The sequence below is a fragment of the Conger conger genome, chromosome 5 (assembly GCF_963514075.1).
Source record: "Conger conger chromosome 5, fConCon1.1, whole genome shotgun sequence".
Taxonomy (NCBI): domain Eukaryota; kingdom Metazoa; phylum Chordata; class Actinopteri; order Anguilliformes; family Congridae; genus Conger; species Conger conger.
In genome coordinates this window covers 57,747,505-57,774,780 of record NC_083764.1, presented here as the reverse complement: position 1 = coordinate 57,774,780, position 27,276 = coordinate 57,747,505, and the positions used below count along the sequence as shown (strand labels likewise).

Here is a 27,276-nt window from a genome sequence, read left to right as displayed (position 1 = left end):
CTTTTCCATCCACCACAGCAAATTAATGACAACAAAAGCATGCATATTTGCTGGCCGCCAAGATCTATTGATATTAATTTTGTTACACTAGAATGGGTCTGATGGGTTCAATTTGATTGAATATAGCCTATATGTTTTACAGCTTTATGAATTTTTCAATTGCCCCAAGCTATTGAACAAGAACCTTTTTCTTAAAAGAGGGTTTTATTTCTAAAAAGAATCTATGTTCTTCCATTATTATGAAATCTCGAGGAAACTGAAAATGTAGCGGTTATATTTACGATTCATAGTAGTTAAGAAAGAAAAGAAAAAAGAGATTATTATAGCCCATGACAGGGAAATGCAAAATATATCGAGTCGCATAACCAGCGCGTCGTGGTGGTTGTATTGACAATAACGTCTCCCCATGTCGTAAATACAGTTCCTCTATAGCCTACATAAACTAATTATAGCCGCATTCTCATCCCACAGGGCTGAAGATGGCTCCTATGTTTTTACTTTCAACACACGGGTAGCGCCTTATTTTTGTAAAACAGGGTGCAAATAGAACAATGCCGTTTTTACAGTTGGATAGCCTTTTACTTTGTGCCAGAGATGTTAAACCTGTTATCAAAGGACCCTCCGGGGAAAGAGAGAGAAGCACACACACGTCTAACCTCTTAGAGTAATTCCAGGCCAAACTAGCGGACAAAGTAGAACTAAAGGTTGAATAAAATCCGTCTAGACCGTCGCCTTTGTTCCAAGTCAGCAATGCCAGAAAAAATTTAAATAACACTACCTTTTTTTTGGTCCGTAAGCTATAGGACTATCCTGAAAAACATATTAAAGCAACGGTTTAAAGAACAACTTGATATCAGCAAAAAATATTTCTAGTTCATACAATTTTTATTGAAAGACAGCTTTGATAGGGGTAATGTTGAATTTGGCAGAGGAAGCAACGTTCATCACAGTGCATAACCCGTCTGATCCAGTTGCGGTTGGTGACATTGATTGAACGGCAACGGAGGGTCGTGCAGGGTTCTCTTCTCACTTAGCTCGAACTCTGAAGAGCTGCACTAGACTGTGGAGGTCGCTATCCGTTAGCCTCAGTTCTGCCATGAGTGTGGAAATATACTGCATGGCGGAGGGCTTCTCCAGTGACTCCTGCAATAGCACGATTACGTCTGACAACCTGGAACAGACAGATAGCTTTCATGACATAAATATATACATTAAATTACACATACGTATAAACATACATAGAAACACACAATGTATAAAAAACAGACAATGTTGGGCAAAAAGATAGAGTATCCTTTTAATTTGTATACCCTTGAGGAGCTGCAACAGAGCTGTGTCCATACTTTGCATAAACATGGTCTTCTCCCCGTGAAAATTGCCTGAACTCACAGGAACTGCCTTCTCTGCGTCAAAGTAAGTGATAAAGTATGGAGGATTGCCAAACACTGACTCAATTTGATCAATGAGTTTATTCCAAATATGCATTAAAAAAATAAAATAAAACATGCGGTTTGTGTCGATTCATTAGTCTCGAGTAATATGCAAGGTTTCGCCAAAATACATTTTCTAAAGGCTCTTATTGACGTCAGCAATCTGATGCCACAAAATAAGTTTAAAAAAAAAAAAATCACACAAGTACACATCTGACTGTGGTTTCACAGATAAGAAAAACTTGGCTGGCTTCAATCAAGGACCCACAACATCTGGCAAACAGGACTGGATAAGGACGTCACCATTGTACCTGCCAGCCCCTGAAGCAGTAAACAGATTGCACGCAAGGGAGCTCATTGTTTATTTTTAATATGCTAAATGTCGGATTTCGCAGAAAGGACCGCCAGCAGTTCTGAGGAGATGATTTGTTTGCGGGATGAAGCAGGATGGCAACATTCAGACGTGTGGTAAAGTTCAAATAATATAATGTAGAGTAAGGTGCAACCGTGCATTTGCGCTTGCTGTATGAAAAACCCACAGGACAGGAGCCTCGGCAGAAAGACGAGCGTTGCATCCTACCAGTTTTATCATCGCAGTGGTTATTCAGAGCCGACCTGAAGCTGAACTGTGTCGTTTTTCTGTGGCGCTAACCACCGAAAAAACCGGCACCTTGTCCAACGACACAATCCCTGACATGGAACCAAATTCTAAAAGCGGTTTCAAAAGAAAGAAGTGGTGGGAAAGCACCCCAATTGCGTTAGGCATCTATAGCGTGTATGTGTAAAATTCTTACATACATACAGTCATGGTAACCTGTGAACGTATGCTGCCAGTGTGCGTTATGCTGCAGGAACCAGTCTTTCCACCGAGTGACAAAGTTAAATCAACCTCAAAAACTGAGGGAGGCTACTAAAAATGGACTTGGTTGTCAAAGGAACTGCATGAATTGGCAAATAGTGTTTAGATGGCTACTGTAACTAAACACTCATTAAATGCACGGTCAGTGCTTAAGGCTTGTGAGGTTACCTTTTTTAAGAAAATCGGAAATCGATGTTTTGGGTAAAACGAATAATGTGCATCAAAGTACATCTGCTATAGCAGCAGTGCTCCCTACATTGAGCGTATCAGTGACGCAGGATTCAAATCTGCAGAATTAAATAGAAAAAATATTTTTTAAAATAGGAAGTTGACTATATAATATTATTGTAATCTACACATGTACACATTTACATTGTTCATACGACACCCTCAAAGTCAGCAACACACAGGAATGAACGTCCTTATTCAGAATATTCCCTGGGGAGCAATCATCTTCTCCCAAAACACCAAAGGATATGGTTTCCTCTACATTACATAACATTCAGGTATGTACGACACCCTTACCAAGAGGGATTTAGCAAGCGCATCCACTCAGTACACTTTTCACACTGAACCAATGCTAACCGGAAATACTACAATAACATATGCTACTAAATAATAGGCATCAAACTGTCAATGCAGTTAAAAAAAGAAACAAGAATTATTGTGAGTCACTGGCCCAGTGCAGCAAGGCTGCAGTTCATGTATTGTAGATTTAGATATTATGGGAAACTAGTTGCAGCTCTATTTGTACAAATAAACTGTACCTGCCATTAAAGCTGTACAGGAGAAATATTTCTAATTGTGGTCCCCCCCCCAGTGAAAAGCGGTGGGGGTGAGGAAGGGGATCTCCAAGGTGAAGGGATCTGCTGTTACATTGCACAGCTTTATTCATTATTCACCTGTTCGGAACAAAAGAGCACAGAGCCAACTGCACATCTGCCATCAGACAGACCAGGCTACCAGCACAAATTATTCATGAACCCGGAGGAAAGGAGAGAGAGAGAGAGAGAGAGAGAGAGAGAGAGAGAGAGAGAGAGAGAGAGAGAGAGAGAGAGAGAGAGAGAGAGAGAGAGAGAGAGAGAGAGAGAGAGAGAGAGAGAGAGAGAGAGAGAGAGAGAGAGAGAGAGAGAGAGAGCGAAAGAGAGAGAGAGAGCGAAAGAGAGAGAGAGAGCGAAAGAGAGAGAAAGAGGGAAAATAACAACAGGAGCCGGCACGGGCGAAACGGTGAGCGGAAAGTCTGTTTGTGTAATTAACAGTTCAGTACACCTTTTTGACACTGCCTTTTGCACCAGTTCCTGTACATGTCCACAAGAACATGCCAAATTAAGAGATTAAAATTGAATCATTGGCATCGATAAAATCATTATTTCACGCAATTCCTGTAATGGACACAAACTGGCCCTCTGAAATCAGATGATGGCAACAGCAACCAAGAACAAGGTAGAATGTGTCCACTGAGTGCATTTTCAGTTCAAAGCCAATCATTAAAAGAAGACCCTTTACCATTTTCAGCTAGCTTCATAGAACATTCTAGAACAGGAATAAACATGGTGAGATAACAGCATCATATACCATGGATGAAGCCTTCAGAACACTCATCACCACTCCTCCATATAGTCATTGGCTATATCAAAAATATAAACAGGAGTCCATAACTAAACACCCACATGAACAATGCAGAGGTAGGTGGGGGTCAACGTAGTAGTTCTTCTACAATCCACAGATACATCTAAATTCAGCAAGCATTGCAATGCTCTAACCAAAACAAAAATCCCGATTGTTGACACAAACGCATCAATAAATTAGCAGCTTGGTCATTTGTTGACTCAGGAAACCAGTTGGACATTTAACAGTCTCCCAATTTTACGATGAAATAACAGCATGTGGTGTGTGTAAATATTACAGTACAGTAGTGATCGTTTCGCATTCCCTGGGATCGCTTACTTTAAGAAGGCCATTCGGTACTTTACTTCTGTACATTCATATAGTGTGTGTCATGTTTAGCTGTGCCCAAATGAAAAGTGTTCAGTACAGCTACGGATTACGTGCCTACCAATTTGGAACCCCAGTTATATTTGTAGACCTGACTTATCTCTGAAACCTCCGTTGTAAACCTGGCAAAGTGCAGACTAGCGTGCATGTCGTGTGCGGTCAGTCATTGTTTCTTTTCACGCTGCATGCAGTCTGCCAATGCGACCTGCACTGCTGCTGCACTGGAGGACTGCATTCCTGTGCAGCAGACACTTAGGCCCTTGGCATCGGACCGTGGAGATCAGGTGCCAAAGTGTGACAACTCCAGGTGGGCAAACCGTCTCCACTCAGTGACTGGTTAATAACCTGGGTACAGTCAGGGTTAAGATTCTGGATTAAGTGACTCTATGGTCAATTATCTGGGTACGGTCGGGGTTAGATTATGGATTGAATGACTCTATGGTTAATTGTCTGGGCACGGTCAGGGTTAGATTGTGGATTGAATGATTGAATGACTCTATGGTTAATTATCTGGGTACGGTCAGGGTTAGATTGTGGATTGAATGACTCTATGGTTAATTATCTGGGCACGGTCAGGATTAGATTGTGGACCGCGGGGCAGGCTGGTGGTTCAGGAGGGCGTGCCAGGCGGGAGGCAGACAGGCCAGCGGTCTAAAGCAGTGCTGTAAAGGCCCTCAGGTGGAGATTTTCCCATGGGGGCCAGCAGCAGCAGCCTCGCGAGCAGGGGGCCAATCGGGCCCTGATAAGAGCCGCGGCTCTATTGACACAGACAGGAGCAGCACGGAACTCCACGCCGCGAGCCAAGCATCCCGACACTCCCCGCTTTAATAAACCTGGGAGGCGCACCTGCCGTCTGCCACAGCTCAAACATTGCGGTGTGACCTCTGACCCCTCCCCCCCAGGGGGCCTTAAAACACCCTGGGGCTCTTCCCCACAGTGGCCCCCTCCCCCCTCTGCGCTGGGGTGCTGACATTTTCTGATTAAACACTTCCTGCTCCACTTCCCGCAGCAGACTTTTCGGTCGGCTGTTTCGACACCGGCGGTGGTTTACTTCACAAAACAAGGTGCGATGGAGCTGCTCATTCTAATCTCTGCTAACACACTCACACTCACACACACAGACGAACGGTTCATTCCGTGACTTCCGAGGTTGAGCGTTTTACACACACTAAAGGAAATGAATGCACCCCCATTACTACCGCACCACCAGGGGCTTCAAAGAACGAGTGAAAGCTTAATGCCGTTTACTGCAAAACTAGTCTGAACATTGCGATACTTTGTACAAACTTGGTGGGTTCTTAGTGAGAATGGAGTGTTTTCTGTTGGGACACCTGTAAAGGGAATACACTGGATCCCTGCATCACAGCGTTTAAAAAAAAAAAAAAATTATATAAATATTATATAAATATTTTTAAAAAAGCCTCCCAGGGCGACACGTTTTCCTGAAATCCGACTCGACGCAAAAGTCGGAAAAACAAAACTATAAACACCGAAGAAGAAAAACTAATATTTGCTCAGGGCTTCCTCTGGCCCGTGGTAAAATCTCTCATGATTGATGAGTTTGCTCAGTGGGTGGAGAAAGCAACGCTCCCAGATTTCCTCAATCCTGCGGACACGCGTCTCAGCTGCCGCACCGTCCATCTGTCGCATACTTTCACTCCCGAGGAAATGTTGTCACATAATAAAAACATGTTGACCAGCCCAAAGATCAGCTCATGAGCAAGTGTACTCTGGGAGGCCGTCGCTAGGCGAGCAGCGCTCAGGAAACTGTAGCTCTGGCCTAATAAAAATGACACCCGATGCGTTCGAGTCTGTGTGTCTGTTCAGTGACAATATCAAAGGTCCGTCACCCTTCTCACTGGCGACTTCAGCTGAGCTTATAACAATTCACCCGAACACGACACAAGTACAAGACAAGTCCATGTGACAAGTACAATGTAAAATCTCAATGGAGGAGCTGCAAAAGCTGCCATTTTAGAAAGCAGAATGTTTGTGTTGATTTGCTGCTGGATAGTTGGATAGAACATGTATAAAATGGGGAATGCTTCATTCACTGATAGCACAGTTTGAGTGACTTTGTGGAGTCATTTACTTTATTGAGCTTTACTCTGTTCACTATATCTTGCAACTCCCCTGTTGCACCATTCTTAGAGATCGGGACGTCTGACGAAGAATGAAAGTGTTGTCGCATTAGGTGTTAATTTTTTTTCTGTTAGATGCTAATTTTGGAAATCGCTGAATGCGCCAAGCTGATGTGATGAAAAAAAGAACACTAATTTAACAGAGATTGAAGTCAAAGAACATTCAAATACATTCCACTCCACATGCCATAGAGCCAGGTAAAAGCAAACCAACCCAGGGCAGACTGCCCATGTTAAGCATGACACCTGAATTTTTATTTCATACTTAATTTAGCTAGGCAGGGTTAAATCTTTAATTCTGAAAATGCATGTTAAAACTTGAACTGGACAAGGAGAACTAAACAGGGGGTGATCATAACATGAAATGTAGTCAAAAACATTTTTTAGGCCTTTACTGGTTAGCACAGCTTAGTCACTTAGCGAACTCTCACCACTTCAGCAGTGCTCAGGAACAGGGTCAGGTTAATTTAGGAAAAAGCCTGAACTTAGGAACTCCGGTTAATGACAATATCATAGCTAATATGTACACAGACAAACACACACAAACCCTGGAGTAATTGCACACTGTAACTGATACTGTATTGAGATATGGATACAACAGTGAACACTTCCAACTTCTGAATTATTAATGGAAATGAATAGATGCTAGTTTTGCTAATCTAGATGGGCAAAACAGCAGAGTTTCATTATTGAATGCATCGTCACTAATGGTGGAATACTCACACTGACAGCAGAACCACAGCAATCAGAGTCCACTCTGGGCTTTTGTGGATAATATTAGCATTCGTAAACCTGAAAGAGAAATGGGGTTTTTACTAAGGGATTTTACTAATTCAGTAACTAAATGTTGTTCTTTACTACTTAATCAGCACTACATAAAGTTACTGCAATCGGTAACTTACTGCAACTTCTCGGGTTTAATAAATTATACATTTATTATTAATACCAATTAACTAATCAAATTCTCTGCAAAGACAATGTAATTTTGTAGACGTATCGGTAAGAACCTACAGCAAGTCAACTCAGCCTTAAGTGCGACCAACTCAACAAAATATGAAAACCATATAAAACCAAAAAAAGATCATTTTAAAAGCTACTGAGTTTCATGAGTGGACTGGCTGGACTACAAAATGGGATTTGACAACAATGAAAATGATAATCGTAGTATAACCCGGGGTAGAAAATCCTTGCCTTGGTGAGAGACTTAATACCTGCACCCCAAAATGCACAGCATTTGTTTTCAGGAGTAAAGCACAGATTTAGTGGATCTGAACAGTTGGGGCATAATAGCAGGAAACAGGCCCAATCTGAGTGTTTGAATGGTAAGGGGGGGGGAACTAATCACACCCACAGTAAATCCGGTGTGGACTGGCATGCAGTTTCCTGTCTGTTAGTCCCCAGCCAATCACGGCCCTGCATTTTATGCAGCTGGAACTGGGCCCACCTCCGGCTGTCATGCCTCAAACTCCAGTTAAGACCAACAGCCGCTATAAATCTTCATTTATTACACGGGACTCGTGGGACTATTGTTTGCGAAATATTTGTACTTCATATTACAGCCATTATGGCTTTAAATAATATCCATGCCTGGGTGTACCAAGTCTAAAACAAATGGGTGACAGCTATGAGATCAAAAATGCATTTGGTGTCTATTAAAACACCTTATATGGGTGTTCACCCTGCTTATCTTCAATGTTTGAAATATTATTCTTAGCTGGAAACAAGCATAAATCATTGAAATAAGCATGTGTCTGTTTATTATATGAATGTTGGGATAAGAAACTTTTGTGAGAAATGTATTTAGCATCCTCCTCCAAAGTAGACAAGTAAACACACTGCAGCATTTAGCAAAAGCGTCCTCGGAGTGACCAGAGGTGCCATACAGACGACTCCTGTGGGTGCCGTTTCTTTAATAGGTGTTATTACCCGTAATTCATTGCAAAGATAAATACAGTACATTGCCAGTAAGTGGACAGTACATTTCAGAAGAAATTCACACCCTCCATGTTTGTCTATCACTCTGCTTTGTCAAGGAAACTAACTGTGAGTGACAAACGATGACATCGTGATATGAAATTTCACCTAAACGTCCTGATCAGATTATTGATGTCCGTGGTAATGTTGTTCATGGTCAGTTGCAGGGGTCCCACAATGTCTCTTAAGCTTTGGGAAAGGGGTGTGGGGGTGGGGGGGTTCACAAAAAAGGCAACAAGACAATTTCAGAACATTTCCAAAACACACCATGTGCAGTTACAGAGGTCAGTGTGTCTACAAAGTAGTTGCATTTGAGATAGCGATTGGTTGTCTATCAGTCATTTTCTAAAACCACTTGTAATTTTCTAAAACCACTTGTATTTGGCACTTTTCCATAGCATTTACTTACAGCTTAAGACACTTATGGGCAGAATGTTCTATTCACCTAAAAACATCCAGTATACTGTTCTCAGATGAACGCATGGAAAAGGTCCTTGAAATTCGAGAACCACAGCAGCCAATAAGGCATTACACTTAAATTTCACCCAAGATCCTAGCACCATACTCCCTATTATGCGCTCCGGGCTCTTGTGTCAAATTAATTTGTCTTTCTAATGGACATGGCCAATTCTTGCAATTCCATTTCTGTGTTTTCCTGGAGAGCCGACACCACGCATGTACCTTCTGTTGAGCTTCTCTGAAACAATGCGCTTCTGGATCAAGTGCTGGGCGTGAGAATCCACCAATGGGAGCGCAGGATCCCAGCCACTAGTGTCCTGAAAAAAAACAACAAAAAAAAACACACACACGGAGAAAGTAGATTTAAAAAAATAACTGAGTATATGTTACAATTTCAGGTTCAACTGCATTATTGTTCCAGAGAACATTCCTTGGTTGCCTTTAAAAGGCACTTTCAGCCCCCAGAAGAGTGCAGGATAGTTTATTAAGGGCCGCTGTGACAACAAGGGCCCCTGGGGCCGGTGTAGCTATGACACCGCTTGGACACGGAGGGGATGTGGTTTTGGGTGACTGTCAGGCTGACAGACGTGCCCGGTTTCACGACACTGTCACTGATCTCAGACGATCTTCTCAAGTGTCCGTCTGAGGACAGCCAGTGAGCTCTTTCAAACAGGCCAGGAGTGTGATGTCATTGTCTTATTGAGGAATACACTTCACTCTTCTGTTGAAGTGTATAACCATAAAAAGCACATTATTTCATCATTTCCAACCATCGCAACCCATAACATACGCTGACCATTTTTCAATCAATATATTAATTTAATCGCGTCATCTCAAGGTGAGAACTGCCCCAATCAAATTGATCTATTGATCTCGGATCCAACAGTATGGCACGGCATGTTTTTCATATAATAACTGTAAAACATATTAACTGTCTGCGATGTTACAGTATGGTCAATAAACAGAACACACGTCTTTCTCAAACTGTGAAAAACAGTGCTACCTTGAGGATTTCACCATACATTACAAGTTTTGAAAAAGGAAAAGAAAAATCGGCAAAAGATTCAAAGATATGATCTGCTGCACTTTGTAAGGAACCTGCGCAATCTGAATACACAGAAAAATACACAGATAAAATCAGATTTCACACTCCCTAACTTGAGTTTGAGGAATAACGCAATCAGTGTGAAATCTGCATGACTGGGCTGTGCTGAGACGGCAGACAGTAGCGGGTCACAGCCAGGTGAAATGTTACTGACCCGTGTGTCTGTCCTGTATGAGTGTCAGTGTAACTGACCCCACAGTCTATGACGGTCAGTGTTTCCGAGTGTTTATAGTCCAGTGCTGTTACCAACAATGTACAATATCCATTCCTGGTCGCAGAGACATTTGGTTTATACTCTGGGCGAGTAGAGTGCGTTTACACTTTTTGCAAAGGACAACAACCACAGTCTACTACGGTCTGAATTAACAGAATGTTAATGAACGTTCTGCAATTTCAGCGGAGCGGCTGTAGACCAGCATCAGCACTGCTTACCTCCGGTTCTCCGTTCTCCTCCGGTAGCACCGGGGATCCTCTGTAGAACTCCTGAACCCTCAGGTTGAGCCGTTCCGTCTCCCTGTGTAGGGTGTCGTAGTCTGGGGCGGTGGCCGAGGGCTTCCCCTGGCCCCCTCCGGACAGTCCCTGGGAGGCTGGAGCTTCCACGCTGTCCTCCAGGTCATCCTCATCCAGCTCCTCCTCCTCCTCCTCCTTCTCCTCCTCCCCCTCCTCCCGGGGCCTGTACGAGGGCCCATGCAGGAGCCGCATCGTCTCCTCAGTCCTCCACTCCCTCAGAGTTTTGCTCAGGCGTTCTAGCAGGCCAGCCCTGACTGCGTCGGCCGGGTCCTTCAGCAGCTTCCTCAGCTCCGCGGCCGCCCTCCTGCTCATGCCCACCTGGGTGATGTCCATACCCGGGACGGGGGTGCAGTCAGCGGCAGGCTGCTCGACGCCATCATCTACACGCGTGTCCGTCTCCTCTACTCTGCACACGCTCAGTAGGTCTGTGGTAGCCTCCACAGTCTGATTGGGTTTGTCCGTTACCGTACGTGTGCGGTTGCATTCTTCATCCACCTCTGTATTGGGCTGCTGCGGTTTGCTCCGGTCCTTGTGCTCATCCCTCTCTGGCGGTTTGTCGCCGTCCTCGTTCCTGGCCGTCTCTGCAGTGTGCTCTTGCGCCGTGTCTTTGTCCTTCTGCTCGTTCGTGTGTGCGGTAGCAGCGTTCCTCTCCCTCTCCCCGCCGTGTTTCAGGATCCCTGTCCTGCCCTTAGGCCCTGCTCCTCCTCCGGTGACCACACTGGACACAAAGTCCTGCTCCTGGTCGCTGTCCTGGCTTTCACTCCCGCTGGCAGTGCGGCCCACGGGGTGAGCAGACTCAGCAGGCTCTGGGTTCTCGATCTCCGACTCCCTGATTGGCCGGTCTGAGATTTTCACCTCCTCTCCCGAGCTGCCACTGGACACAGGGAATAGGGGAGGGGCTTAGTCAGGGGGGCAGACCTCCACACTACCACTGTACTGTGGAAGGCTTTGAAATAAACTCTTCACCGAACAGGAATTAAACTAATGTAGAATATGAACTTCACAGAGCATGTCCAAATTCTGAAATTCATGGGATCAGTCTAAAACCAGGGGTTGGCAAGCCTGGTCCTGGAGAGCCGCAGGGTGTGCTGTGTTTTCACCTTAAAATCAGCAATTGATTCAGAACCAACACACAGGATGAGGGGAGGTGGGGGTGTGTAATTAACTGCTTTCATTGGCCAATTAAGTGTTGAGTAACAACGAAAGCAAACACATCCTTGTGGCTCTCCAGGACCCCTGGTCTAAACTGATATTAAATAAATATACATTATATAGTTGAAATCTTTTCATTGGCTTTCATAACTTCACAACCATCAGTGATTGTCAGCAACTGCATAGTCTGTTGTTAGAATGACACAATATCTCTGGATTAATGAAACTAAGCAGAATCAGACACGTGTTATTTTTGTTCAGAAGGGCCTTGCAAGGAAAGCTAATAATAGAGCAAATAACTGTTACTTGGTTACTCCCAATTACTTGGAAGCAACCAAACACTTCGCAATCACAGAGCCATACAAATGGTTTCATTCAGTGCCTTTATTTCAAACAGTGGAAGTGGTTCTACTGTGACAGTTACATTCAGGCAGTTTGGTAACCACAACCAGACACTTTCACAGTTTTCAAGGGTAGTCTGGTGCCCGTTGTAAAGATATATATTGTCTGCAATCACAGGACTAGTCCACCGTAATCACATAGAAATAGAGTTCCACTTTACTGACCTTGTGGGGTATTTCCCAGGCCAGTGCCTAACTCCAGTTCTGAGGCCAGTGCCTAACTCCAGTTCTGAGGCCAGTGCCTAACTCCAGTTCTGAGGCCAGTGCCTTTGTTAAGGGCAATAGCACTAATATACCTAGCCTGACATACATTACTTTTTAGTGTGGAAGGAAACTAAAGAACCTGGAGGACACCCACACAAACACTGACAGAACATGCAAACTCCTCACAGAGAAGGCCTGGACTGAGACTCGAAACAGGAACCTCTTTCCAGCAAGGCAACAGTGCGACCTACTGCACCACCATGGCTCAGGCAGTAAGAGCAGTCATCTGGCAGTCGGAGGGTTGCCGGTTCAATCCCCCGCCCGGGCTGTGTCGAAGTGTCCCTGAGCAAGACACCTAACCCCTAAATGCTCCTGACGAGCTGGTTGGTGCCTTGCATGGCAGCCAATCGCCGTTGGTGTGTGAGTGTGTATATGAATGGGTGAATGAGAAGCATTAATTGTATAGCGCTTTGGATAAAGGCGCTATATAAATGCCAACCATTTACCGCTGTTGTACTGCTTCAAGTGGGAGTGCAGCCAAACGCACTGCAAGGTATGGCATGTTTGAAGTGAATCACGACCACCATCTGAAAGCACTTGCATAAAATTATTTATCACTGAACAAAAATGTGCGCACATACCTCTCTCCTTTCTTTAACAGCTTGACATCGGGCAGCCTAAATTTAAAGTGGAAACAAGCACATAAACTAAAAGTTATTTAAAGCATAAACCTTGTACATACAGAATTTCACACAGGTAATACATGTTCTGAAGAGCATGTGAAAATGAAGTTCATATGAGATTCACAGAGGAAGTCTCCTTTCGAGGTCCGCTACCTTTCCTTCTCACGCAGCCAGAGTGGTGTCTTGGAGATCTGCACCTCAAAGTGCTTTGAGGCCTTGAAGCAGAAGTTACTGCAGAAGCACTGGAACAGACGAAAGGGGGTTTTCAGGGACACAGAAGGGCAGCCCTGGTGCCATCTCAAGATCAACGGGTCTCTTTGCACTTTTGTCACTGGGAACCTGATGCCAGCGTGCAATCTCATTGGACATGTCAGCATGCACTTTCATTGAGAAACTGACGTTTAGCGGAAATGCATCTAAATATTTTTTCTTTACAACTGCCCAACGTTTTGTACATAATTAAGCAATTCACAAATAAAAAATAAAAAAAATCTTACCTTTCGCTCTGTGATATCATACACCTTATTAGTCTTAGTTGAAATTTTAAACTGTTGCTTGGGCACCTATGAAAATAAACATGAGAATCAGGCCCGGATAAAAACATTCTACAAAGTCTACATTCATTTTCCAAAGTAAAAAGCCTGTGATATAATCATGAATTTGTTGAAGACTCACACTCCCAAGTTTGTTGGTACAAACCGGATAACCACACATTCTCGCAATGTTTCTCTCCTCAACTGTATCGCGGTAGTTGGACGGAGTAATAAACCTGGCCTAGAATGGTATACAAGAATACAGAATCACAAGTCACCAATATCACACTCTATATCACACTCTATATCAATAACTCACTTATTGTTTTATATAATGACACAGTACAGGTACAACTGCTAATATCCCAGCAAAGTTTCCTTTTTGTTTGCAAGAAAAATAAAGTGAGCATGATGCTTGAGGTGATAAAACCTACACAGTCGATGAGGAAGTCTTCTGACACTTCATCCTCCAAGAGACGCTCCACGATGCACAGAGCCCTCTGCTCAAACTCAAACTTCTGCCTTACAGTTTCTTTCACGACTTCCCTCCTAAAATACGGGAAAGGGTAACGGGCAGTGGTGTAGTATAGTGGTTAGGGGGACTGTCTGTGGTTTGAGTCCTTCGAGGAATGCTACAATTGTACTCTTCAGCAAGGTACATAACTGGAAATGCTTCAGTGAATATCCACTGCATACATGAATTGCACATAAAAATGTTGTCGAAGTCCGTGCAAGTTAGTGCAATGCATGTAAATGACACAGAATTATACTCATGCCTGTATGGAATGAACATACGATGACGTGTGTTCAGCCAACACAATGTCACAACATTTCGTTTCGACCTCAGGCCACAAGATGATTAAATGCCAGCTGAAATATTTATTCTTGGTCGAAAATGATATATGGTACATGGTATAAGCGCAAAACTTAACTTACCTTTTAGCTGCTTCCAATGCTGCCTGCGCTTTCACTGCCTTTTCCTCCGCGAAGGAAACTAGAAAAAAGAAAGTTCATCAAAAAGAACGCAGACGAATAAAACGCATAGACGTATGTGACAGATGGCCTGCTGTAAGTTCATTTTTAAAACTAGTAACTTATTTTTGCCTAACGCGATGGCTGCCTCGGTAAGGCAGTTCATATCATATCATCATCTATGGGACTCTTGGCTAGCTAGCTAACTAACTGGCAAGCTTGTGTCTTTAGATGTGTCGCTACTTATACATTGACAATAACGGTGTAAGTGTATTTCAGCCGAGCGAACCTTTTTTGCCAGATTTTGGAGAACGACTACTTCGCTTCTGTCCGCCATCCATGCTTGTTTCTGTTTATTTCACGGTCACTTCTGGTGTAACATTTAACCCGTGACGTAAGGATTCTACGGCAAGCGACCACGAACAAATCTCATGAACGCTTCCTAAATAAATGACACGCTGCTACTGTTTGGGAGAAAGATGTAAGTACGCTAATCTAGCTAGCTACTTTGAACAGTCTTAACATTTTTATTTCATCATGTACCAAAGCAAAATAATAAAATCTATTCAGAAATTTTTGTTTTCACAGTTTGTTGACGCAGTGTGATTCTAAAACGCAATTGTTAGATTGCTAGCCATTCTATACTTCACTGATTGAGCCTGAATGGAGTTAGCCTAGGTAACGAAATCCACGGCTTGCTAATAATATATTCTCAGTGTGTACTTGCGGGTTTTTCCATTGACCGCTTCTCGGAAATGTGTTTATTTTGTTTAATAAACAAATAATTCAACATATACACATAAACGCTTTTCTCTAAAGATAGATGGCTAAATAACTAATGCTATCTGACTAATCTCAAATTGCTCTTGGCACCTTGCTAGCTGGCGCCTACTGAATTGTATCAAGTGGGTTTTGCATTCTGTTCTATTGTTGTGTAAGTAAATAACAATGATTACGCCAATCAGATATTCAAGTAATGGTGTTATTATTGCTGTAAGGTCACATTCATAAAACATTCTAGAAATGTCTTCGTCTTGAGGGCTTACTGTTATTAGGACAGTTCAGGAGAAGCAGCCCAAGGCAGTCCCTGGCTAAATCCTATTATTCCAGCACATTTGCTGACTGGCTAGCAAAGGGATTTACACGAGGCTGTCTACCAACGCTCCAATAAAGGAATCTGAATAGACGGTGTTATATTCGTAATAATCATTGCTGCTCTCGAAAATGATATTATAAATGTTGTATTATTAAAACCAGGTGGATAGACCTCGTTTTAATAATATACACGGTATATCATGTATATTTATAACTACTCCACGTTATAACCCCACAGGTATAGTTCATGAGGAACAGTCTTGGAGTGGAAGGCAACAAGGATGGCTTTAGAGCAGCTCAATGACATGGTCCAAAGATGTGTAAGTAATAAGATGAAAATGGTGTGACGTCGTGTGCGGTCGTGTCTCTTCAGTGACTTGCAGAAATAACAGTACAGGCATCCTCTATTGGCCTCTGCTCTGAGCAGCAGGTTGTCCAGGACGACAGCTTTAAGCCGGAGGACTATGACCTGTTCCAGACCGCTGCGCGAGCCTGCATTGAACAGGGCGACAGCAGACAGCTGCTGGACATCATCACGGATGAGAAGAGCAGGGTAAGCTGAAGTCACGGTGAGGGGATGAACACTGTGGCATGGCTGCTACTTAACGTTCCCTTCAGCAGTGCGTCCGTGTGACAGCCTCCTTCTGTAACCCTTGTTTCAGCTAAGATTTCGTAGGCCTCCCAAACGGGTACATGGTTGCTAAACCCTCATCTTAAAATGTGCAATGGTATCGATGGGGATAAGCTACTTTGCTGCAGATCTGGGCCAAATACATACATACATGTTCCAGTTTCAAATACTTTTCTACTTTTCACTGAGCTTGTCTGGTGTATTTGAACCTATATAATATAGACACAGAAATGTATTTGATTCCAAAACAATTACAATTGCTCTGCTGTGGTCACTTCTCCACCATCTCCTCCCTCTGTGACCTTTGACCGCAAAGTGTGGAATTTCCTGTTCTCATGGAAACGCACTGAATGCCCACATAAGTGTGCGTGGTCTTCTCAGCGACCATAGCTCTCCTGTGATTGGTCTTCATTCATTCAGCAGCAGTTGTCAGCTATTCCTAGATTTATCGAGATTATTTTAGTTATTGTCATTTATTTAGTTATTTTATCCAACCCAGCACTTGTTCAGAGTATCTTCTGCTGCGCTGTACATGTCTGTGTAAGATATTCTTATTGGATACGAGCTGTTTTTGTTCGGTTGTGTTGAAGAGCTGCTTCGCCGGATTTTGAATGTGTGCTGTGTCCTACAGGCCATTGTGAGGAGCATGGGGTGGAACCTCGTGGGCCCTCTGGTGCAGGTACTCCTGAAGAAGGAGGAGGAGAGTCTTCCTCACTGCCTGGCCATCCTCACTCACCTGCTGGAGGTTAGAAACTCTAAATATGCCAGCAGATCTGAAATAATAGGTGTACCTCCATTTCCCTACTGAGGGATAACTACTGAGAGAACATAAGAGATACATGCATGGGATAGGTATGTACATTTGTATGAAATACGAATTCAAACTTTAGTTGGGCTGTAGTAATGGGGTAATTCTACTATGGTTTTTCAGTCCACTCCTCTACAAGAGATACAGTTGGCACCCGAGAAAGAGACCAGGATCTCCAGCAGGGGGTGCTAATTGCACACTTATTGGTTATCCAGAAGTAATTTTAAATTCTCTAGAGCATGTTCACATGCTGACTCAGAACTATGCTACGCTGTTTAATTATTGAATGGGGTGTATATTCACAGAGCTGAACTGGTTAGTATAATAATCCTCCAGGTTAGTGTGCTGTGGATGTTAAACCACCTTTATTTTGGGTCAGGTTTGCAGTGCCAAAGAGCTGCTAATTGCTTTGCTGGAGCAAGTGGAGGAAGCCCACCCAGACACTATCGCTGAGACCATCTGTCTTCTCCTGCAGCCCCTGCAGACAGGTGAGTGTCGCAGCTCGATGATGTCATGCATTACTTCATCACAAAAATTGCACAGTTTTGCAGGTCTATTCCAGAGTTTGAACAATGAAATAAATAAATAGATAATGGGCCAGTTTCACAAAAACGGATTAAGCCTAGTCCTAGACTAAATTAAAGTAAATTGAAGCTTATTCAATACAAAACTCAATTTAGTCCATGGCTAAGCTTAGTCTTTATATGTGAAACAGCCCAATAGTCCACACAGAGGGGGTGACATTAGCTCGGGAGGTAAGAGCGGTTGTCTGGCAGTTGGTGGGTTGTCGGTTCGATCTCGAAGTGTCTGGGAGCAAGACACCTAATCTACACCTAACAACCATGTATGAGTGGGTGAATGAGAGGCAAAGCGTTTTGGATAAAAGTACTGTATAAATGCAGTCCATTTACCATTATTCTGGACTTAACCTGCGTCATTGCGTGTTTTGGCGCCCCCTAGTGTAGAAGAATAGAACACGACTCATCCCTCCCCCCCTCCCCTCCCTCTCAGTGCTGCTGAGGCTGGGCAGTAAGAAGGCCTCCTCTGTGGGCATGGCGCTCTCCACGCTGCTGGCCCAGGTGTCCCGGCTGCCCGTGCCCTACACCGAGGAGCAGGAGGAGGAGGACGCCTACGGCCTCTGCCGCTGCTGCACCGCCCTGCTGGCCTTCGTCCGCCCGTTCGTGGAGGAGGTGGAGAAGGACCGGGCCGACGCGGGAGCCCCGGACGCCGAGCTGAGGAGCGAGCTGCTCAAGTTGTAGGTGACTGTGTGGCTGCCTGACCCCTTCATACAGCCGTTTGTGCTCTAATGCTAACACCGTGTTTAGCTTAGCACCTTTACCGAAAAACATTTTTCAACAGTGAAGTAAGGGCGGCCTGTAGCGTAGTGGTTAAGTTACATGACTGGGACACGCAAGGCCGGTGGTTCAATCCCCGGTGTAGCCACACACAACGTTGGGCCCTTGAGCAAGGCCCTTAACCCTGCATTTCTCCAGGGGTGGATTGTCTCCTGTTGAGTCTAATCAACTATACGTCGCTCTGGATAAGAGCGTCTGCCAAATACCATTAATGTACTGTAATGGAATAGAGACTGTAGAAACACTGCAGATGGGCTTCTGCTGCTGCTAGGAGGCATATAACTCATTAGTTGCTGACTGGGTGGAGTAAACACTTGGCAGGAATTTTACTTTATCACCCCTGGACTTTCCACCACTGCCCGGTCCGTACTGCTTATTACATTGCATTATTGGCATTTGGCAGACGCTCTTATCCAGAGCGACGTACAGTTGATGAGACTAAGCAGGAGACAATCCTCTCCTGGAGCAATGCAGGGTTAAGGGCCTTGCTCAAGGGCCCAACGGCTGTGTGGATCTTATTGTGGCTACACCGGGATTAGAACCACCGACCCTGCTTGTCCCAGTCATTCACCTTAACCACTACGCTACAGGCCGCCCCACAGCGCCCCCCACGGGCCACTTATCAATCAGTTGTTGAGAACAACTGATTCATGGGCAGTATGGAGGCCTAATGTGTTGAGTGTTAGCCTAATAAATGCAGCTAAAGGGTAACAATGAGAGATGGGAGAGCGACTACAGCACTTATAAATGACTGTACAGAAATCACACGCAGCGCTTCAGCATTATGCCAGCCTTGTGCCCTTTCAAAGTTAATGGACTACACGTTGTAGTGAATGGGAGTAAGTGATGGTCATTGTAATGGCTGCCCCTCAGCCCAGGCTGTTGAGGTGGGATGGTGAGAGCTCTCCTCCCTGTGTGCGATGTTTTCAGCTGCATGAAGTGCCTGAACGAGCCACTTGTGCAGGCCCAGCTGAAGAACGACCCGGACGTGCCCGAAAACCCGCCTCTCAGGAACTTTGCTGTCGAGATTCTGGTGAGGCCTAACACAGTGTGAAAAATTAAACCTGCCTGATATCAGGGCTTTACCTGCATGGAGATGTCTTTAATGTGCACCAAAGCAAAACTTGCGAGTATCAAAACGGAAAAGCAGGAAAAGGGAAGATGGTAAATGGTTCAATATGAACAATGTGGGATGACCCTACGAGTGTTAGACCGATTCCCAGACCGATTTCCCAGACCGATTTCATGCCAGAACCCTAGCTTTCTGTATACAATATGTGTGAAGCTCCACTGTTGTAGTGTTGAAGGGAAGGCATAGTATGGGGAAATTCTGTTCTGCCTACAGTAGATACAGGATGCAGACCAGACATCCTGATTCAAACCCCTGTGTGTGTTTGTTCTTGACTCAAGGCCATTCTGCGGAGGATTGGAGAACACTTGCCTGACCTCCTCTTCCGTCAGCTCCTGAAGAAGAAGGAGGAGCCAGGCTTCTTGGAGGAGGACGTCAGGTATCCTAAGGACTCCCTGGCCTGTTTAGCTTACCTGGTCTTCGTCCAGCACATCGCTATGGAGACGTTCCCCGCAGTCTTCAGGTACAGCAAGGGCCCTTGAAGGGCACCCTGGGTAATATCCTGAAACACAGTCAGCTTCTCAGTGCAGTTTAATCATCATTAGATGTGTGTAACTGCTTGAACTAGAAATAGTGTTTTGTGGCAGTATCAAGTTTTTATATTCATCAGCCAATCACATTACCTATCATTTATTATCACATGGTAGCAGCTCTGATTTCATGGCTAAAGATGATTTATTGGGCTCTCTGTTCTTGAAATATTTTGCTTTTTAGTGAAGGTCGAAAGAGAAGCGTCTGCAGATAGCATCTCATAGCCTTCTTTCTAAGAATTGCAGACTCATGGCTCTGAGTGGATGAAATGCCTTAAAGAGAATATCTTTGCTTCATCCCCAGCCCTGTGTTTATCCTTCAGTCTAATATGGAGCATATCAACATTCTGCTGAGCAGGTTTGTTGACCCTTACCCTCATTTCTCTTAACACATTTTCAGCAGACATCAGTAAAGATGCTCGTTCTCAATATCAATTTACATTACACAAGAATCACTTGGTTGTCGTGGAAATGCTTTTACAAATCCATTGCAGCAGTGATTAAGGAAGGCAGGACACGTCTCTTATATTTGTTGTATTTCTTTCTTAAATATAGTGTTTGTTAAACTTAAATATTGGTGTCGATGCCAACGTGGTCTTCACAGAGTGATGTGCTGCCAGGTTCAGTGTATCATAGTGTAGAATTGGGAGTGTGATTGGTCCTGCAGATCCACATGGCTCTGTGTCTTCGGAGGTTTGTAGCTTAATGAAATCCAGAGGCCTCTGTCACAGTACCCAGCACCTCGGGTAAAGTGACTTATTGGACATCTATAAACAAGCACAGAGTTATTTCCCTTTTCTCTAATAAAATGTGCAAAGGAAGAAAGATATAGTGTGTCATTTGTGTTCTTTCCCTTTGACAGGAAAGAGGAGTCATACTTGGCCAAGGGTCTGGTAAGGACACACCACACAGGCTGTTTTTAGCCACTATGCTTTGCAATTTATTATTCCCAAATTTTGGAAACGGTAAACGGTAGCCCTGTATTCATTTATGTACACCCAAGTCTATTTTGAGGAGGGGTTACAGTATTTTAACCTTGTAATTATGTTCATGCTTAATGTAATGGAGCTTGGAATTAATTTGAAGTTTAATGGAAAACATAATCTTTTAATATTATCTTATAATGGGAATTAACCCCTGGGAGTTCATAATGTAAGCACATCAAATTAGATTGCCCTTTGAAAATTAATTAATAAGTACTTATTGGCAGTACAAATAATATGATTTCTCCTGCGTTTATAATTTCATAATCTGACCCTAGCTGGCCTTTAAAATCCACCCAGAAGTTTCAGACTGCATAAGTAAGTTTAATTTTGAATGAGTTTTTATGCCTCTAGATCTGTTTTTCCCCCCATCTCTCTCCTGTTTAGGACTTGTATGAGAAAAGTCTAGTGAGGGTGGAGGACTGCAGCCTGCCAGTAGACCTCCTTGAGCTGAAGAGCTTTTTCAGTGTCCCACAGGTGTGGAACGCGTTACAACTGTCAAATCTATCATACCTTTATGCTTTTGTAAAAGCATTCGGGATCAATAAAGTACAATAACTCTGAATTCGGGCAATGTTTCCCTATAAATCAGAGCTTGTAAAAAATCTCATATCTTTGCAGTAGTGAAGTGTGGTCTTTGTGTTTCATTTCAGAATTTGGTGAAAGTTATGACTTTGTGTCCAATACAGCATTTGGTACGTACATAATTCTTCCCTGAAGTTACGGTCATTGTTGTATAACCGCAAATCACATGTTTTATGGGCTTGTCATTGGGGGTTTGTTTGTGTTTGTAGTAATAGCTGCTTCCTCTTGTTGTCAGAGAACTAAAGGCCTTGCCGTGTTCCAGCTGAGCATAGATAAATTTGACACAGAGGCCAAGTACAAATTCTTCAGGTGAGCGGTTTTCTGGCCTGCCTTAATGCAACTTCATGCTTCAGGGCAGTGATCTTTCCTCAGAGCAAATATATTACCTAGTAAATACTTTCTGTATACGGATGTATGTCTAGTCAGTGCAGAGAAATGACTTGGGGATTACTATCCATCCTGACAATGTCTTTCAGTTCCATCCATTACAGGTCACTGTGATTTTGGAGATATTTTTTAATTGTGAGAAAATTATAATTTTCATCATCTACAAAGCATTATTTTCTGTACATGTGGCACGGCTATTCACACCATAGCAATTGACGTATTAATCCAACCCAAAATAGATACTGTATGCAAAGCTTCTTCTATGGTGTTTGTTTGACAGATTGTCCTGTGTTTTCTTGTGTACTATTTTGAGATTGGGTTTGATTGACGCAGTGACACACGCAACCGTGCAGATGTTCCTTCTCTCTGTGTTTCATGTCAGACGCTGCTGAAAATAGAAACCCAGTTGTGTTGAAATCGTACTGAATAATTTCATTCTTTCTTGTTTCTTGTATAGATGCATGCTGAAGACCAGCCACCATGCTGGGGTGGAGGGCTACATCATTAAGAACATCAGAAACCAAATCGACTATGCATTAAAGGCAAGAAGCAATCCTTTAAAGATCGTTTTCAGGGGATAATAAGGCTTTTTTTAATGACCATCAGAATACTTTGTTTGTCTTTGTTTATTGTACTTTTGGTCAATTACAAAATTATCCTAGATCTCATTCAGGCAGCCGGCCTAAAAGCACCAGTCCTGTACTTGGATTCCAGTGCTTCATTATGGTTGTATTACAATTAAGACATTCAAGTGCCTACAGTAGAAGTACGTTTTTGCACAGAGGAAATTGGGGTGTCCAGCTTTGTATGCATTGCTTGATTTGTACTGTCAAGCACTTTTCTAATCTGAAGGGCTGGCTTTAAAACGACAAAAACAGTAAGTATGCTGAACAGACATATATACGGTGGGCTGCAGATTTATTCGTTCATTAATAATTCATGATTTGAAATGAAAGTACAAAAATCAGCTTTCTTCCCCAAGTCAAATGAAAGTGTGTATAGTCTTACCTGTGCTGGCACCGAGCGGGGCAGCAGCGCACTCCTATGAAACGGAATATCTCCATTATTTCCTGGAGGGAGTAGCAGGTGGAGCTGTAGCAGGGGGGAGCCCCTGGTTCCCTTGGAGACGGTGTCAGGGAGCGCTGGCGTGCGTTGTGTGGTTTGTGTTTGAGCGGTCGTGCATTTCCACAGCCGGGGAACGGGAACGCCTGGTTCCTGGGGACCCACCTGCTGCCCCTGCTGCGGCTGGTGCTGAGCCTCCCTCAGGGGCCCGAGACTGACCTGCTGCAGGGCTTGGACAGGTGAGCCAGCCCCGAATCTCTCCGCCTCACCCCCCTCAACCCGCTCCCTGTGCTCACCGCTGTGGGGTGCGCCCCAGCCCCGAATCTCTTCCCCCTCACACTGCTCTCTGCACTGCACCGCTGTGGGGTGTGGGGTGCGTCCCAGAAACCTGAAACCTGCTGCAGCAGGCGGTCTAATTACGGGCAGGACGCTGACATTTTCTCCAAGGGGCACATGTTCTGCTAAGTTCTAAAGTATAGGAGCACACTGATGCAACCTAATTAGTAGATGTGCTCACAAATTATTTTTCCAGTTAGCATACTTTAATTCTCAGGAACCAATGCTCCTAAATTGGGAGCACTATAGAGCCCTGACACTAAAGAGCCCTGACACTTGATGCTGTCAGCATTGTCCATAACTTTGACTGACTTTCAAATTAATATAATTAATTTTTTCAAGGAAAACACAATTCTTCTCATTGATTCTGAAGGTTGCTGAACTTGAAAACTTTTGAGTGTCACGCATTCAAAATCTAATATTTTTTAAATATTTACCATTTGTAAAGGTCAGTTTATGTCTGGATTGAATGAACAATCGTCCTTCATTGTTACTAAGCATTAAGGATAGTTGTTGAACGGATCCAGGCCTGGGGTATACGGTCTGTAAAGGTCCCTCTTGGACACCGCTGTCTCCTGCTCTGCTCTGTAGGGTGATGGAATCTCTGAACCTGCTGCGCTACCTGCTGATCCGGGACAAAGAGTGGGAGAACGAGGTGAGCGGGCCGGGGTGCTCGGTTAATCCCTCCGAAATTCAGATATCTAAAGAAGCAAGCGGGGTACGTTGCACCACGTTGACCCCTCTGTAAACCCCCCTGGCTGTTTTCAGACGGGGATTTGGACCGAGCTGTACAAGATCGAGGACTACTACCTGAAGCCGCTGCGTGTGGGCCTGAACATGTCTAAGGCCCACTATGAGGCGGAGCTCAAGAGCACCAGGGAGAGCAGGAGGGTCAAAGCCAAGGGTGAGAGACACTGCACACAGAACAGCCTGCACACAGGCTGCCGGGATTACTACTGTAATGGTTAGCGCTTGTGGTTAGCGCTTAATGTAGCGGTCCAGTCATTTCCATTTACAACTTCAAACAGTTGGGATGGGTCATCTCTCAGTATTTTGTTCCAATTACCTTGGATTTGTGAATTCTTCCGCAAGAAGGTAGAACTAATTAGTAAAATGGGCTGACTGAGTTCATTCATAGGTGGAAGAAACACATGGCAGGACTTTCTGCCCCCTGGATTTTTCACCTTCGGGCAGTTGGATATTGCTGAAAAATGATCTATCACTAGAGGATTTCACCAACTGTGACTTTACCTGACTAGTCATTTTAATCAGTTTGGTTGTTCTTATGTGACTGTGTTTCTTGCTCTAGAAAGCAGCACATAGTCCTGTAGTGTGTTCTGTGCATTTAATGTGTTAACTGCTTTGTGTGTTCTGTGCATTGAATGTGCTTGTCTCATTGTGTGCTCTGTGCTCTTGCTGCATTTGCAGAGCTGAGGGAACACGCACCTGTGTGCAACGTGACGGTGGGGAACGATAAGCTCCCGAATATGACCCCTGAGACGCAGATGCAGGTGAGCGACACGGACGTCACCGTGTCACATCCTGTTTTCCTTTAAAACAGTTTGTGTCTGTGCTGGTGCAAGGTCAGGGACTCAGACGGGCCCTGTCTGTGCTGGTGGAGGGTCAGGGAATCTGAAGGGCCCCGTCTGTACTGGTGCAGGGTCAGGGAATCAGATAGGTCCTGTCGTTGGATTGCGGAGAGTGCTGGTCTTGAATCCTGGCCTTTCTGTGTGGAGTTTGTATGTTCTGCCTGTGCCCGCGAGGGCTTCCTCCAGGTACTCCTGTAGGGCTGCCTATAGCCTAGTGGCTAAGATGCTTGACTGGGACCTGGAAGGTTGGTGGTTCAAACCCCAGTGTAACCACAATTAGATCCGTGCAGCTGCTGGGTTCTCGAGCACGGCCCTTAACCCCACATTGCTCCCTGGGGGAGTGGCCCCTGCTTAGTCTAATCAACTGTAAGTCGATTTGGATATACTTTAATACAATGTAATGTAATGTACTCCGGTTTCCTCCCAGAATCCAAGTCAAAGACACGCAGATTAGACTAGGTGCAGGGCCTTGCTGCAACAGAGCACGCATGCGCTGTGAAACTGCCCCGTTCATAAGTGTTAATAATAACGGGCTGATTTTGATTTTCACCTGGCAGGTGCTGCACTCGGCCTTGTGCACGTTCGACCTGATGGAGAGCGTCCTGGTCCGGATCGAGGAGCTCGTCGCAGCCAAAATATAGCTGGGAAATGTGGCTGAATCCCCCTACACGCTGTGCCCCCCCCCCCCATCCCCATCCCCATCCCCATCCCCATCCCCATCCCCATCCCCATCCCCATCCCCATCCCCATCCCCATCCCCATCGCCATCCCCATCCTCATCCTCTACCTCTTCTCCTGTTGGCTTTGTAGTATTATGTATGAATGGCAACAATATTAGTATTTATGAAAGAAAGATCAAAGAAAAGGGAGTGTGAGGTTCTTGTTGAAAACAAGTTGAACACAAGCTAACCTGAAACACTGCTTGAAATGTCTCTTAGATTTGAGTTAAAACCTGAAAGGATTGTTGTTGCTCCCCCCCCCCCCCCCCCGGTCTCATTTTGATTTGCGTGATGAAGAGCAAAGCTGCTCAATTTTATACTGTATAAAGGTTTTCAATAAAAAGCCTTTCTAACCAGATTGTGTGGACCAGTCCTCTAGCCCAGAAAGACCAATACCCAGGAAACGACACATCTGTAGTGAACATAACTTCCTAGTCGGATTGCTGTGTTAAATCGAAGTGGTTGATACTTTTGAGTGCATCGAGCTGTTGGTAGGTCCTACCCTGGTTCACAGTATTCTACAGCAAAATCACACCAAATTTTGTCAGGAATGTATCGCATATGCTTTTAATAAGTGGGCTACCATTAAGTTTTGAGGTTACTGTGTTCCAATATCAGCGTTGAGCCCTGCCCACTTCTGATGTCATTTCCTCAGTAATACTGTGCTTAGGAATGAAACCTGTGGAGAACTTTTCATGTGATATCGAGAGATTCATTTTACATTTTATTCCAATGAAGGGTCAGTTCACATGTAAGGTATTTTTAAATTGATTGTGACTATGATAGGATTGCGATTACATTCTTATTAGTATGATGTTATTAGAATTGTGACAATTCTTCTAAAGAAGAATTTCATGGGTATGTGCTCTACTTAGAGGTTGCAAAAAGAGATTTTTATGTTACAGAATAATCAATCCACACCTTTCTATTGCATAACGGTAGCACAGTTCTCTAGGTAAGGTTGTTTATTTAGTTAAACATGACACCTTCATATAAATAAATCGTAGGATTGGCATAAAAATATAAGACCTATAATAACAACTCTTCTAAGATCACTGTTCTTTTAACACATCTACACGCTGAAGTAAATCAACCCCCCTCCACCCCCCCAAAGCGAGAACAAAGCCACGGGATGTACGCTGTCATCGTGGCACTGAGTCGTGATGAAGCTCTGTTCTCTCAGCAGCTGGGAGGCTGCTGCCAAGGATTCAGTAACATTATACAACGGCTCCTAGTTTCCTGTCAGAAGAAGAACCCAGAATAAAATTGGTCATGTGACTTCACAATCACAACCCCCCCCCCCCCCCCACCCCCTTCTCTTTCCCTCTCCCTGGTGGAATTCCTTAGGGAATGCCAATGCAAGTAATGGCTGGTTGCCTGGTAATATGAGCACAGGCCACAATATTAGGATGCAGCCACATCCATTTATTGTGTGGGGCTTTTCCCCTGTTGAATTGTCTTCCTCTGCAATTGCCGCTGTAGTTTTTCTTCCACATTTCTGATTTCTGTTTGAAGCTGGTAATTAGGAGCTGCTTCTTTTACAGGGCCTAAGAAGGCAATTGTAATTAATCTTCAATTGCACATTTTGCGAATAATCTATTGCCAATTTATTTTTGTTTATTACTGGCTTTTTTTTTTTGTTGTTCTGT

General features: G+C 44.1%; 2 protein-coding genes across 2 annotated transcripts; one reads left to right on the top strand and one right to left on the bottom strand.

Annotated features, from left to right (window-relative positions):
* Positions 1–866: 866 nt before the first annotated feature.
* On the bottom strand, positions 867–14,816 carry rpap2 (RNA polymerase II associated protein 2). Its single transcript, XM_061242523.1, has 12 exons — positions 14,708–14,816; positions 14,383–14,440; positions 13,881–13,995; positions 13,589–13,687; positions 13,411–13,476; positions 13,067–13,155; positions 12,872–12,907; positions 10,396–11,347; positions 9,081–9,175; positions 8,508–8,588; positions 7,149–7,217; positions 867–1,171 (listed from the first exon to the last, which is right to left on the bottom strand). The coding sequence occupies exons 1-12, from the start codon at positions 14,757–14,759 to the stop codon at positions 1,027–1,029; spliced, it is 1,857 nt and encodes a 618-aa protein (XP_061098507.1). The 5' UTR covers positions 14,760–14,816; the 3' UTR covers positions 867–1,026.
* Positions 14,780–25,897, top strand: glmna (glomulin, FKBP associated protein a). The gene is made up of 19 exons (XM_061242524.1): positions 14,780–14,899; positions 15,752–15,833; positions 15,941–16,066; positions 16,776–16,889; positions 17,332–17,440; positions 17,964–18,207; positions 19,238–19,340; positions 19,718–19,899; positions 20,271–20,324; positions 20,829–20,859; positions 21,337–21,426; positions 21,603–21,644; positions 21,770–21,843; positions 22,379–22,463; positions 23,113–23,222; positions 23,911–23,974; positions 24,088–24,223; positions 24,748–24,830; positions 25,466–25,897. Exons 2-19 carry the CDS (start codon positions 15,795–15,797, stop codon positions 25,547–25,549), a joined length of 1,770 nt encoding a protein of 589 aa, XP_061098508.1. The 5' UTR covers positions 14,780–14,899; positions 15,752–15,794; the 3' UTR covers positions 25,550–25,897.
* The last annotated feature ends 1,379 nt before the right edge of the window (positions 25,898–27,276 follow it).